Genomic DNA, 14,311 nt, shown 5'->3' with positions numbered 1-14,311 from the left:
GTTAATGCATTGGTTCAGTTATGGTCAAAATTGTTTTATTATATCTTTCATATACATTTCACACAAATAAGAAAAGAAAACTTCTAAAAACTTGGTGAGAAAAAAAACACCATTTTTATGCTTGATAATTGTTTTATTTTTGTTTTTTACATATTTAAAAACATGACAATAAAATGATTGAGTTGAAAAATGTTAAATGAGCCTAAACAAAAAATTAATAGGAAATTCTCTTTCATTTTAGACTAGGCAAATCTACAATATTTCAATCAGCTAGAGGTGAAATATTGGAACTTCGTTATAATACTGACGCTGACAGTTTATGTTCCTGCAGAAAGGGAACTTGTCCTCAGAATAGATGTCAATGTGATAAAGGTAATGTAAAGACAACTTTCACATTAGTGCTTATTCCTCCATATTTCCAATGTCACAATGCTTATATTATTATGTCAAATTAAGAGTCTATTGTTCAATTACTGTAAATTCAGAAATTATTGCGAGGTTTTTATCATTGCGAAAAAATGAGACAGAGTTGTAAACGCAATAATTTAAACTCGCATTTTGAAATATTATACCAATTAAACAGGCTTTTTCTCAAAATCGTAAAAATTAAAATTGCATTTAAGTCTAAAATGACAAAATCGCAATAATAAATGCATGCAATAATTTCTGTATTTACAGTACCTCATTTAAGCCGATATACCTAGGGTCAACCGCCATTACTCATTCTTAAAAAAGAAATCAAAATTGGTTGATGTATAACCATTAATTTCAAAGATGTAAAGACATCAAATTCTCAAAATAGTTTCAATTGTCCATATATAAATCATTCAGTTTTGAATATATATGGTACACCTTAAAATTTTTTTTATTAAATTTATTTATTTATTCATTCAACTCTGTGTAAGATATTTGATTTATAAGTTTAGATTGGGCAAAGATTAAAAGGATTTTTTTTATCCTAATATATAACAGTGTGGATTCAAAGGTTGAATAGGATTATGCAATAAACTATAAAGAATAACCATTTGTTTTCCATATATTTGAATAAACATTTATATTTTTAGGCCATCCACAGTGGGAAAAGGACAGTGGATATATAAGATATAAACAGCATTTACCCATAACTGAGTTAAGAATTTTACAGTCCAAGTCTCCAGCACCACAAACAAGTGCTAACTTAAGTTTGGGTCCACTTAAATGCTGGGGAGATGGTAAGCTCTTTGTTAATTGTAAATGAAAAAGGAACTAGAAGAAAACCTGGAAACTTTAGTAAAAATTAACTTTAAAAATGGTGTTTTCAACTGTACATTCATTTTCAAATGACTTGCCAGATACAGACAATAAGGAATTGAAGAAATAGATTTTTGGAATAAGAAGGAACCAATGTTCATATATATTTTCGAATTTACTTCTTGCAAATACCACCATAGACAAGAATTGTAGATTATCGTTGATCAACGAGATTGATTTTTTTTCGCTTCAGCCGGGAGAGCAAAAGCGAGAAAGGCAATCGAGTTAAGATGACCAATGATAATCTGTTTATCGCTATTTTACCTATGACGACGTGTCAATTTCATGTCAATTTCGTTAGCAACGCCACATGCCTGCTTAGTTTCTAGAGATAATTTTCCATCTCAAGCAAGTAGCATGATATGGAAAATTATCACAAAAAAAGATCAGAGGAAAAATGCACAAAATAGCAATAATGTTGTTTATGTTTGCTTTATGACAGAGTTGGACACCTCAGAAATCAACTGATCAATGCAACTCTTTTATATGTTATGTCATAAGTCATGAATAAAAGGATAACAGCCACAAACATCAAATCATTAAACTGTCTATCCAAAATATGTCAAGCACTAAATTACCAAAAGGTTAGAAAAGTTGTGAATGAAATCAAAGATATGTCATGAGCACTACATTGCCTAAAGAACAAACATATTACAATATAACTAAAGACCCAATCACTGACTGGATTTGTTACACTCAACCCTTCATATTTTAATCTCAATCAGTGAAATAACAAAATAGCTGCGTTACATGGACATTAGCATGAGTTTGCTTGTTATTTTAGATGGTTTATATTTAAATCAGAATAGAAATTTAATCAAGTGTATTATATATTTTTTGGCTTCTCAAAAACACCATGAATATTTAAAAAAAAAAACTATGTGTACACCTCACAATTTATTTGCCAAGTTAGCTATTAATTAATTAGAAAATATTTAAGTAAAGCTGACATTATTTTCAGAACTGCCTCTGTATACTTGCAGTTCAGAGGCAGTAGTCTTCCATCTAGATAATTGTATAGGTATTATTTTTTCATTACAGCTCTTAGTAAAGTTGCCAGTGCAGTGACCTTCAAAACATCTTCTTCCTATCTACACCTCAGATCACCATGGAGATCCTCAAACCTACAGTTTATGTTCAGAACTCACCAGACAACAGCTTTATTGTTAAACCAAACCCCTACATCAGACAACTCCAACAGTCTGGTTATAGCTCTTATATCAGGTTAGATATTTTATAGATCATTGTTTCACAATTAAATATTTTGATGCCCTTTGTTTTAAAATATTTTGATATTAATGATAAATTCTGTAATGAAATAGGAAATATGGAAGATGTGGATTGGGGGGGGGGGGGGGGGGGGGGCATTGGTATTTTGTAATTTGAAAATTAAACATATCTTAAATGCAGTTGTCATAGATGTTCAATTAAAATGATGATGTGTACCATTTAAAGAATATAGTTTGAGATGAGGTACTTGCATCATATATATATTAAATAACTAGTTGTTAATTTTATTATTTATAATTGCAGAGAAATCTGTGAAGTTTACTGCCAGAATTAACAATAAAACACTTGAAGTTGTTATACAGTTTGATATGACCATTGGTGATGGGAAATGGCATTTTGTTGCTATTGAAATGGATATACATAATATTAGATATACTGTTGATGCAAAGAGACACATTATAGATATGCCTGGTAAACAGATACCTAGCTTCAATGGTAGTGTGTATGTTGGAGGATACATTGAGTAAGATCTTCATAAGTGTTTCTCAGTGTTTCACATAGTAAAGTTTTTTTCTTGATTTTTTTTATTATGAAAAAATATTCTTCAATGCTCTTCTTTTACGGATATCGCAGATTTTGTTTGTGACATGATGTATATGTTTATCTATTCCACTTTACAGATAGTTTCAAAAATAATTTCTCTTTTTCAAGTATATGATAAATCTTATGTAAAATGCTTTTTTTGCAATGGAGCAATCATATAGCAAAGCAAGCTACAACAGACCCACACATGACGTTTTCCTATAAATTAAAAAAACACCACTTCTTGCAACTAACTTACAATTTTTATTTAATCATTATTATTTTCCAACTTTACAGTGAGAATGCCATTTCAGGACTTAAAGGTTGTTTGAGAGGATTCCATTATAACGATAAAGATATAGATCTATCTAAAATGACGGATCCAAGGTAAATACAAAATAGTATTGGATATTTGAATAATGTATGTGTTCTTATTTTGTGAAAATGTTTTTTATTTACCTTGAATTTCCATACTCAGAAATCTATTTTCAGGTAGATCGTACACATTAGAAGATATTTTTTTACTGTTTGATATCTTGGGCATGTACTGTGTACTTATTTATTAATGTGAATAAAAGTGAAGGTGGTGTATACCTCAACGAGACAGGAATCGAGTTTCAAGTTTTCAAGATTTTATTTCTACAAAGACCCAACAGGGATATATGAATATTTGCAAACAAATTAATATTCATAATATAAGTAATAGCACACAATAAATAATGCAGTGAACATTATAGTCATTTATTGACATATGTACAAGAAGTTATAAATTTTAAGGAAGACAGCCAAATTATAATAGGCATAGTATGTGTGTATAACTGTTTTAGTTAACTGAATGTAGAAATCTTAAAGATAACAGTCTGGACGTTAGAATTAAACAGCTCATAATATTTTTTTCAGTGTTATGTTTGTTAATGAGAATTTATCAATCGGAAATGTATTTTTTTTAATTATAGCATACCAGAAGTGAGTGCTGGTTGTACAGCATCATGTGAGAGTAATCCCTGTCAGAACCAAGCCAAATGTATAGAACACTGGGGCAGTTATACATGTATCTGTACCAATAGATGGGCTCACTGGGGTGATAGCTGTGAAAGAAGTAAGAACTGTAACAGTATGATGAAAATTTAAAATAAGAAGATGTTGTATGATTGCCAAAGAGGCATTGACTCTCCACCAGAGACCAAACTTATGACAGCAGAGCCATACTTCTTTATTCGTGATGTAACGAATAACTTCCTTCTACTAGAAGTGGAGAAAGCAGACACTAAAAACTACCTAGAAAAAAATAATAATATATCACTAAACAAATCAAGTAAGTACAGTTTTGCTGGACATTTCTAATTTAATCTATGATAATCTTTAACGATTGTATTAGAAAATATAGTAAGGATGTGACTTAACATGATATGGTGCATTCTTTTCTTCAGACATGAATAAAGATGAAATATCATTTGATGGAACTGCTACTTCATTCTTGGACCTGGAAGGATTCAAGGGAGATAATTTGTTAGATTCTACCATAATCCTTAGCTTTCGAACTTATGACAGTAAAGCCATTCTACTTTATATCCATGATGCAATGAATAACTTCCTACAGCTGGAACTTGAGAAAGGAGACAAACTAAAATTGAGTTTTAATCATTTTAAAACCATTGTATCCGAATCTCTTGTTTATAATAGTGAGTATAAATCTTTTGACAGTCAAGTTAAGGTGGCTCGGGACTATTCGACTGCGCATAATTTCACGCATGAATTACAAAAATATTTGTCGTAAATTCCATATATTTTTTTTTAAATATTTTGATTGATTAGAAATGTTAAATCATTGTAGTTATGTGACTAATAGAATATTTTCGTTATTATCCGTATATGTTAAAGGGTCAAAATGACATTTCACCCATTTTCACCATTTTCCCGCCAAAATTTGGGTTTTTCGGCAAAATAATTTTATTGGCTTATCGGTGACCTATGTTTTTTATTTGCTCATTCTTTGAAGCTATATTTCAGCTTTTTATATTACAGTTTTGGACCAAGTGTCATAGAACGTTTTTTTGATATTCCGATAAAAATGTGTCAACACCTCGATTTTCCCTATCATTTCATTGAAAAATGGTCCCTTTTACATACCTGTTTAAAAGTAAAATTTTGAGCTTAAATGGTCCGTGACCCCCTATTTTCTTTTTACCAATTTGATTCACTTTCTGTAAAGAATAAAATAAGAAAAAATATGGCACTTCTGATAGAAACTTCGAATAGGCCCGAGCCACCTTAAGTCTTTTTCTAGTGCATATTTTATATTTGTTGATTGAGTTATATCTTTTTTGTAACTGTAATTGGTAAATGGGATCCTTGCAAGGTCTACATGTCTGCAGACATGATTACCTGACGCTGATCTGAATTCATAATTCAGTTATCACTGTTAAGGAAACATGAATAACAGATGAAACAATTGTTTTTATGGTAGAGTAAAATCTTTTATTGGGTAAATAAGCATGAGGAAACTGCCTTTGACAATCATGTTTGATTAAAAAAAAGAGTGAGGGTATAAAAATTAAACACATAACTGCCAACTGTCACTATTTGTGGGGGATTTCCCCCATGAAAGCTCTCAAATGGAAATTTTTAAAGAGCAATTGTGTCCACAATTTTAAACAAAACAGTTAATTTTACAATGGCTCTAGGCACCAAAAAGTATGGTGAAGTCAAAAAACAACATTTAGATACATTTGAAGGCCCCCTTGAAGGTTTTTCAGGGCTCCTACGAGCCATCTTGCACGTAAAACCCCCATAGGCATTTTGAAAAGTTGGCAGGTATGTACACTCAACTTATTTTGTTCTAAATTTTAGGTTTCAATGATGGAGAATGGAAACAGATTGTTATTCAAGAACAGATAGATAAAAATAATTTTCATGTGACCAAAATGTTTGTCAACTCACCGGATAATATGGTTATAGTACCTTATAGTCGCCTTAAATTACCAACTTATTCGTATACTCCATTTAAAAAATATGGTAAGATTATTTAGTAAATTGTCAATCAAGCATGGTCAATGAATGACAATTTTTAGTTTGAAATAAAAATAACAAGATGGATCGGCCATGACATACAGTTAAAAAATTACATTGTACAATTTCTTACTCTAACTTAACAGCTATTAAAAGAAAAATGTGATCATTCTACTTGTTAAACCATTATTATTTGGCATATAATAGTTAACTGCATCTAAAAACACTCTTTTTATCAAGTTCCCTAAACTTTTGACTTCATAGTCCTATATATGAAGTGATTAATAAGAATATTCACAGAAAAATACAATAAAGAAACAAACTTATTAAAATAAAACATACTTCAAAAATGTATACTTTGATATATGATATATTTTAATTTTATAATTGTAGAAACTATAAAACCACCAAGATCACCTGGTCTGACCAATACATTCATGAGCGAATATTATCGATTGTTTGTTGGTGGTACGCTGGAAAATACATCCGATATAGATCAATTATCAGGTTGCATCAGAGGATTGAAAATTGGTGATAAAGTCTTCTCCTTACAACAAGAGGCTCACCAGAACCCAGGTTTGATTTATTTCATGATAATTCTTATATGTTTTGCAAATTAGGGAAAACGTTGATATGATTGGTCGAGAGGACTTCTGGTAGTTGATCTTGATGTTGGTTATTTTTCGGTAGACGACTTTCACAGAACTTCTTCTTGTATCAAATGTTAACAAGATGGCGGCAATAATAAAGCCGACGTTAATTTTTTAGCTCACCTGGCCCGAAGGGCCAAGTGAGCTTTTCTAACCACTTGGCGTCCGTCGTCCGTCGTCGTCGTCCGTCGTCGTTGTCGTTAACAATTTACATTTTGAACTTCTTCTAGAGAACCACTGAATGGAATGGAACCAAACATGGCATGAATGTTCCTTATGAGGTGCTGACCAAGTGTTGTTACTTTGTAGCCGATCCATCATCCAAGATGGCCGCCAGCGGGGGACTTAGTTTAACATAGGACCCTATGGGAAATGCATACAAATGACTTCTTTTAGAGAACCACTGAATGGAATGAAACCAAACATGGCATGAATGTTCCTTATGAGGTACTGACCAAGTGTTGTTACTTTGTTGCCGATCCATCATCCAAGATGGCTGCTAGCCGGGGACTTAGTTTAACATAGGACCCTATGGGAAATGCATACAAATGACTTCTGTTAGAGAACCACTGAATTGAATGAAACCAAACATGGCATGAATGTTCCTTATGAGGTGCTGACCAAGTGTTGTTACTTTGTTGCCGATCCATCATCCAAGATGGCCGCCAGCGGGGGACTTAGTTTAACATAGGACCCTATGGGAAATGCATACAAATGACTTCCTCTAGAGAACCACTGAATGGAATGAAACCAAACATGGCATGAATGTTTCTTATGAGGTGCTGACCAAGTGTTGTTACTTTGTTGCCGATCCATCATCCAAGATGGCCGCCAGCCGGGAACTTAGTTTAACATAGGACCCTATGGGAAATGCATACAAATGACTTCTTTTAGAGAACCACTGAATGGAATAAAACCAAACATAGCATGAATGTTCCTTATGGGGTGCTGACCAAGTGTTGTTACTTTGTAGCCGATCCATCATCCAAGATGGCCGCCAGCGGGGGACTTAGTTTAACATAGGACCCTATGGGAAATGCATACAAATGACTTCTTCTAGAGAACCACTAAATGGAATGAAACCAAACATAGCATGAATGTTCCTTATGGAGTGCTGACCAAGTGTTGTTACTTTGTAGCAGATCCATCATCCAAGATGGCCGCCAGCGGGGGACTTAGTTTAACATAGGACCCTATTGGAAATGCATACAAATGACTTCTTCTAGAGAACCACTAAATGGAATGAAACCAAACATAGCATGAATGTTCCTTATGGAGTGCTGACCAAGTGTTGTTACTTTGTAGCCAATCCATCATCCAAGATGGCCGCCAGCGGGGGACTTAGTTTAACATAGGACCCTATGGGAAATGCATACAAATGACTTCTTTTAGAGAACCACTGAATGGAATGAAATCAAACATGGCATGAATGTTCCTAATGTGGTGCTGACCAAGTGTTGTTACTTTGTAGCCAATCCATTATCCAAGATGGACGCCAGCGGGGGACTTAGTTTAACATAGGACCCTATGGGAAATGCATACAAATGACTTCTTTTAGAGAACAACTGAATAGAATGAAACCAAACATTGCATGAATGTTCCTTATGCCGTGCTGACCATGTGTTGTTACTTTGTAGCCCATCCATCATCCAAGATGGCCGCCAGCATGGGACTTAGTTTAACATAGGACCCTATGGGAAATGCATACAAATGACTTCTTTTAGAGAACCACTGAATGGAATGAAATCAAACATGGCATGAATGTTCCTAATGTGGTGCTGACCAAGTGTTGTTACTTTGTAGCCGATCCATTATCCAAGATGGCCGCCAGCAGGGACTTAGTTTAACATAGGACCCTATTGGAAATGCATACAAATGACTTCTTTTAGAGAACCACTGAATGGAATAAAACTAAACATTGCATGAATGTTCCTTATGAGGTGCTGACCAAGTGTTGTTACTTTGTAGCAGATCCATCATCCAAGATGGCTGCCAGCAGGGGACTTAGTTTAACATAGGACCCTATGGGAAATGCATACAAATGACTTCTTTTAGAGAACCACTGAATGGAATAAAACCAAACATGGCATGAATGTTCCTTATGAGGTGCTGACCAAGTGTTGTTACTTTGTAGCCGATCCGCCATCCAAGATGGCCGCCAGTGGGGGACTTTTGAATGAAATTAAACATGTTCCTTTCCTTATCAATGAGGTTGTGTTGTCACTTTTAGCCAAATTTTATATTTTTTCATATGATTTCAAAAACCCAAGTAGAATCAGGTGAGCGATACAGGCTCTTGAGAGCCTCTAGTTTTATTTCACAGCACCCTTCTCGTTTAATTAAATAATACACAAAAAAAACATTTGTTTAAATTATTAAGTGTTTTTGCAGTTTATTTTTTTATCAGATAACAAATTTCATTGAGTACATATTTTTGCGTTAACCAACAAATATATTCATGAGCTAGCCCTTTTCAATGACATAAATATACAATTTACATGTGATAGAGGTAGCGAATGAGAAAAAAATATATTTTTAAAGAATTGTAACGATTAAACGCCTTTTAAAGGAATTTATTGGTGTATAAACTGGACCAAGTGTGACTGATAAATTTATTTCTGTAGATTGTATATTGACCTCAATATGTCTTTTTGTTAATCGTGTAATTAAATGCTGTCTCATTGATGTTCGCACTGCAAATTCTTTATAAAAATAAGGAGATGAGGTATGATGATAGCCAATGAGACCAAAGTTCCAAATAAAGTGTATGTAAGCAATTATAAGACATACTGGAAATTCTTTTCCCATTTGCCTTCTAATGCCAAATTATTTATTTATATATTTCTGTACAAATTTATTAGTTTAAAATCTGAACTATTTTATTTAAACAATTGAAAACTTTCCTCGTGACTATAATCTTTACTTTATTATTAAACATAAAACCAGAAAAATGTTAATTCTGTTGTGAATTAAAAACTATTTTTTTCTTCAGTGGTAGCTATGATGTGTGGGAGTGGATGTTCTTCTAGTCCCTGTGAACATAATGGTAAATGTATAGAGAAATGGGACCATAATAAGTTTTATTGTGACTGTAGAAAGACTAATTTTATAGGAAATCAATGTCAAAAGGGTAAGTCAAAAAACATACTGTGGATTCATTTATTTTCGTTGGTATCAATTTTTGTGTGTGAAGAAAAACTTGCATGTTCGTGGATATTTAATTTCATGGTTTTTGGCGAAGTCTGCATACAAGCCTATAGAAAATTTGTTATCTGTTGAGCATTTAATTTAGTGGTTCACCTGTACCCACGAAATCCATGAAAATTGATATCCCACGAATAATAGTAAATCCACAATAGATGTAAAAATAAATATAAATACAATTGAGAATTTCTAAACACAACTTTATATTAAGGTGCAATTATCTAATTGTTACAGAATGCTATTATCTTTAAAGAAAAAAAGAGTTGCCTTGAAAGGTGATCGATTGGTTGATTGGTTGTGGGTGTTGAACACAAATTCTAATGCAACAACGTTTGTAACGTTCATTTTGATTGGATAACGTCACTTATTTTCATGGCATCAATTGACAATTGATGCTATGGGACGTACGCGCAAGCGCAGACGGCATATGACAGATTTTAAAACATGTTTTAACGTTGTTTTCTGTCAGTTTCATTAGAATGGAGATAACAATATTGTATTTTAAGCTCCGACGGCATCAATTGGGATTTGATGGTCGCAAATACCCGTTTACTGTCTCCGCTTACGCGTCGCCAGTAAACTTAATTTGCGACCATCAAATCCCCAATTGATGCCGTCGGAGCTTAAAATACAATACAGTTATCTCCTAATTCAACACTCGATCTTAGCTATATCCTGAACCAGGTTTGATTGTTTAAGGAAGTCATCATTACCCAGATAATACCTCAAAACTTCGGCAGGAAAACGGGCAGTCCTTGACAATTAAGATATGAGCACCTAAAATGAGCAGGGTTCAAACTCGCAGCCTCTATGAGCACCTAAAATGAGCAGGGTTCAAACTCACAGCCTCTATGAGCACCTAAAATGAGCAGGGTTCAAACTCGCAGCCTCTATGAGCACCTAAAATGAGCATGGTTCAAACTCACAGCCTCTATGAGCACCTAAAACTCACAGCCTCAGTGTTTGACAAGCTAGTAATCATTTAGATGAACTAATTAAACCATTTAGTCACTGAGGACCTCCTTTAAAGGTGAAAAACAAAATAGTGTGACTATAGTTTAAATGAAAAACTGTTTGAATTTAAGGAAAATAATCCTGAATTTATTTTGCCAAGAGATTTTTCTTTCTTTATGGGAAAAACTGTTTGACTTGGGTAAAAAAATAATCACTACAGCTTTTCTGTTCTTTTCAAAACTAAATATGTTTACGATGCTTTCATTATGTAAAATTGTGACCCCATGGATGTTAAGAAAATGAAAACTCACATTTGAAAAAACAAAAACAAATTTTGTGTGCAATATTTCCTGAAGTCAACTGTTCAGCAATTACAAAAATCATGTACTTATTTTTACTAATTTTTCATTTGTCTCGATATTTTCAGAGGCTTCGGAAAATTTCAGTGGCAGTTCAGTTTTGGAATACAACTTTGAGTTACAAACTACGCAAGCTAAGAAAACAACTAGTGAGAATTTGTCTCTCACCTTCCAGGCCAGTAGTGCTGTCGTTGGGAAGAAACAGATGATTTTGGCTGTTATAATGAGTTCTAAGTAAGTTGTGTTGTTACTTCATTTGATGAAAGACAACTTAACAAATTTGATGAGAATTTAAAATAAAGAAACATAAAAACTTAATCAAAAGCTTGGAGTATGAACGTTTTTGAAACATGATGGTTGGTTGACATTAATTTTGAAGTCACTTGGCAGATGGTCAAAAGAATAGCATCAGTTGTTGTAAATGTAGTGATGTCTTTAACTTATAAAAGTTAAGATCTGTTCTCCTTGAATTGAAATGAAACAATGATTTTTTTCTATAGTTTTCAGTGTTAAGTAGGTCAAAGCAAAGATATTGTTAGTGAGCTATAGAACACAGTATATCTTGTTTTTATTCAGACTTTTATAAAATTTGACTGAGTGCCATTTATAGGATTTCTCTTGTAACTTATTGAAGCAGGCATTGATTATGTAAACATAAATTTTTCCACATTTTTTTATTTTTATTAAAATTTTCATTGTTAACTGATACACTTTTGTTTGTATTTGTAGACACGACGATCACGATATGTTATTGTTTATGTTAAATGCTGATGGTGTTAATATAAAGCATTGTCAGAAAAGAATTGTTAGTAAGTATTTATTTCATTCTGTTTAGTGTAATCATATCCATATTCCATATGTGTAACTACTAGAGGGAAGGTTTAAAGAAAGATTTCAGCTTTTCATGTAACTCATGGTCACAAATATTTGATGTTGTACATGCCACAAACACCTGTTTGACCATTTTCAATTTTAAATTAAGTATTCTCCCTAGAGTCTTAAATTGAGGTCTTAACATGATGATAGTTCACATATTTAAGTGGAACACTTCTTGTAATGGAATTGTTTACCTTTTTCCACACCGAAAAAATTTGTTTGTTTAGAATTACTGAAGTTGTGCACCTTCTATACATTTTGAGTTGTTTACAAATTTATTTTCTCACTTTTACATTTAACATTTCAATATATTGAGCAGCCCTCATTGTATGAGAAACAATCTGTATATCCCAGCAACTAAATTCTCTGGTCCATTTTTGTTGAAAAAGTCAGATATAGCGATCATACATTACATCGTCAGCTGCGGCAGTGTCGTCCCCAAATATTCACTCTGTGGTTAAAGTTTTTGAAAATTTAATAACTTTCTTAAACTATCCTGGATTTGTACAAAACTTGGACAGAAGCTTGTTTATGATCGTAAGATAGTATCCAATAATAAATTTTGGTAAAAAAAATCTTATTTTATCGTGTTTTACTTATAAATGGACTCAGTTTTTTTGCCAGCAAACATTACATTCATTCTGTGGTTAAAGTTTTTAAAATTTAAATTACTTTCTTAAACAATCCTGGATTTGTACCAAACTTGTACAGAAACTTGTTTATGATCATAAGATAGTATTCAGAAGTAAATTTTGTAAAAATAAAATCAATTTATTCCGTATTTTACTTATAAATGGGCTTAGTTTTGTTTTTCTGCCAGGAAACATGACATTCACTCTGTGGTTAAAGTTTTTAAAATTTTAATAACTTTCTAAACTATCCTGGATTTGTACCAAACTTGGACAGAAGCTTGTTTATGATCAAAAGCTAGTATGAAAAAGGAAATTTTGTTAAAATTTTTTACCTGTTTTTCCATACTTTACTTATAAATGGACTAAGTTTTACTTCCGGCTAACATTACTTACAGTCTGCAGTTAAAGTTTTATTAGATTCATAAACTATCCTGAATTTTTACCAAATTTGTACAGAAGCTTCTTACAATCAAAAGATAGTATCAAGAGGAATATTTTTACTTATTTTTTTCCTCAGGCCGAGAAAAAAAAGATCCGTGTTTCCGGTAACCCGACCGACCCTGTTTTTTAGCCCCGACCCTAACTTTTTTATTGGATTTTCAAAAAAAAATAAATAAAAATTTATCAACCGACCCTGTTTTTGACACCCGACCCTAACTTTTTTATTGGATTTTCAAAAAAAAAAAAAAAATTTATCAACCGACCCTGTTTTTGACACGGGCTTCTGATAGATGACATAATATTTTTTCTCTCTTGCTTCCTCTTGCATAGAAAGCCAGTAAAACATTTTATTAATGTCAAAAGGTATTCCAAATAGGTTAAAATCCAAGAAATTTGCACAGCAGGTGCTTCAAAAACATTGCAAATGGCACACTTCCGGTTTTTGAAACTAATTACGGATCCGGACTTGGAAAAAACATGAAAATTTTCCGGATTTCATTTATGATGTCAAAAAAAAAAAAAAAAAAAAAAAAAAAAGAATTCCGACCTACCGACCCTATTTTTCAAAATGATGTTACCGGAAACACATATCTTTTTTTTTTAGGCCTCAGTTTTGTTGAGCCTGCGATTAACAGCAAAAGTAGGCGAGACACTGGTACCCTTACAGAACCCTTACAAATTTTTGATATATTTGATTATTAACTTTTGCGTTTCAGATGGTTTAATGATACAGGGCAAATTTGCTGATGGAAAACCACATAAATTACAATACTGGAGGTTTGGAGGAGCAATGTACCTGACGGTAAGGTCAATAGGTCAAATTGTTATGTTGAACAATGCATGCTGTAAACTTCTAACAACTAGTCTTCAATTTTATCGATATGAACTTTATGAAATTTTGTAATTTAGAAAATAAACTAATGATTTTGTTTAATTAAACTAATCAAGTCTTCCCTGTAAAAAAGAATTTAGTTTAAGTTTAATCTTAAAGTTAAAAGGTCAGTTGTCATTTTTGGGATTCGATCGTTAGTAATTATTATACAGAAACACTAAGGATATAAAATGTTGATGAAATCATACTTAT

The 14,311-nt window shown here is 32.6% G+C and overlaps 1 protein-coding gene across 20 annotated transcripts in view; it reads left to right on the top strand.

Annotated features, from left to right (window-relative positions):
• Positions 1–14,311, top strand: part of LOC139526318 (axotactin-like) — a 108,943-nt gene that overhangs the window by 67,840 nt on the left and 26,792 nt on the right. For all 20 annotated transcript variants that reach the window (XM_071321518.1, XM_071321570.1, XM_071321555.1 and 17 more), the window contains 13 exons: positions 242–372; positions 1,065–1,211; positions 2,332–2,514; positions 2,824–3,043; positions 3,400–3,489; positions 4,059–4,201; positions 4,533–4,784; positions 5,953–6,117; positions 6,505–6,687; positions 9,754–9,891; positions 11,347–11,512; positions 12,008–12,087; positions 13,944–14,029. In XM_071321518.1, the coding sequence (XP_071177619.1) occupies positions 242–372; positions 1,065–1,211; positions 2,332–2,514; positions 2,824–3,043; positions 3,400–3,489; positions 4,059–4,201; positions 4,533–4,784; positions 5,953–6,117; positions 6,505–6,687; positions 9,754–9,891; positions 11,347–11,512; positions 12,008–12,087; positions 13,944–14,029 (1,984 nt within the window). The remainder of the gene's footprint in view (positions 1–241; positions 373–1,064; positions 1,212–2,331; positions 2,515–2,823; positions 3,044–3,399; positions 3,490–4,058; positions 4,202–4,532; positions 4,785–5,952; positions 6,118–6,504; positions 6,688–9,753; positions 9,892–11,346; positions 11,513–12,007; positions 12,088–13,943; positions 14,030–14,311) is intronic.

This window comes from Mytilus edulis, chromosome 1, assembly GCF_963676685.1.
Source record: "Mytilus edulis chromosome 1, xbMytEdul2.2, whole genome shotgun sequence".
NCBI lineage: Eukaryota > Metazoa > Mollusca > Bivalvia > Mytilida > Mytilidae > Mytilus > Mytilus edulis.
The sequence above is the reverse complement of the archived record's forward strand: the minus strand, read 5'-3'. Positions and strand labels throughout refer to the sequence as shown.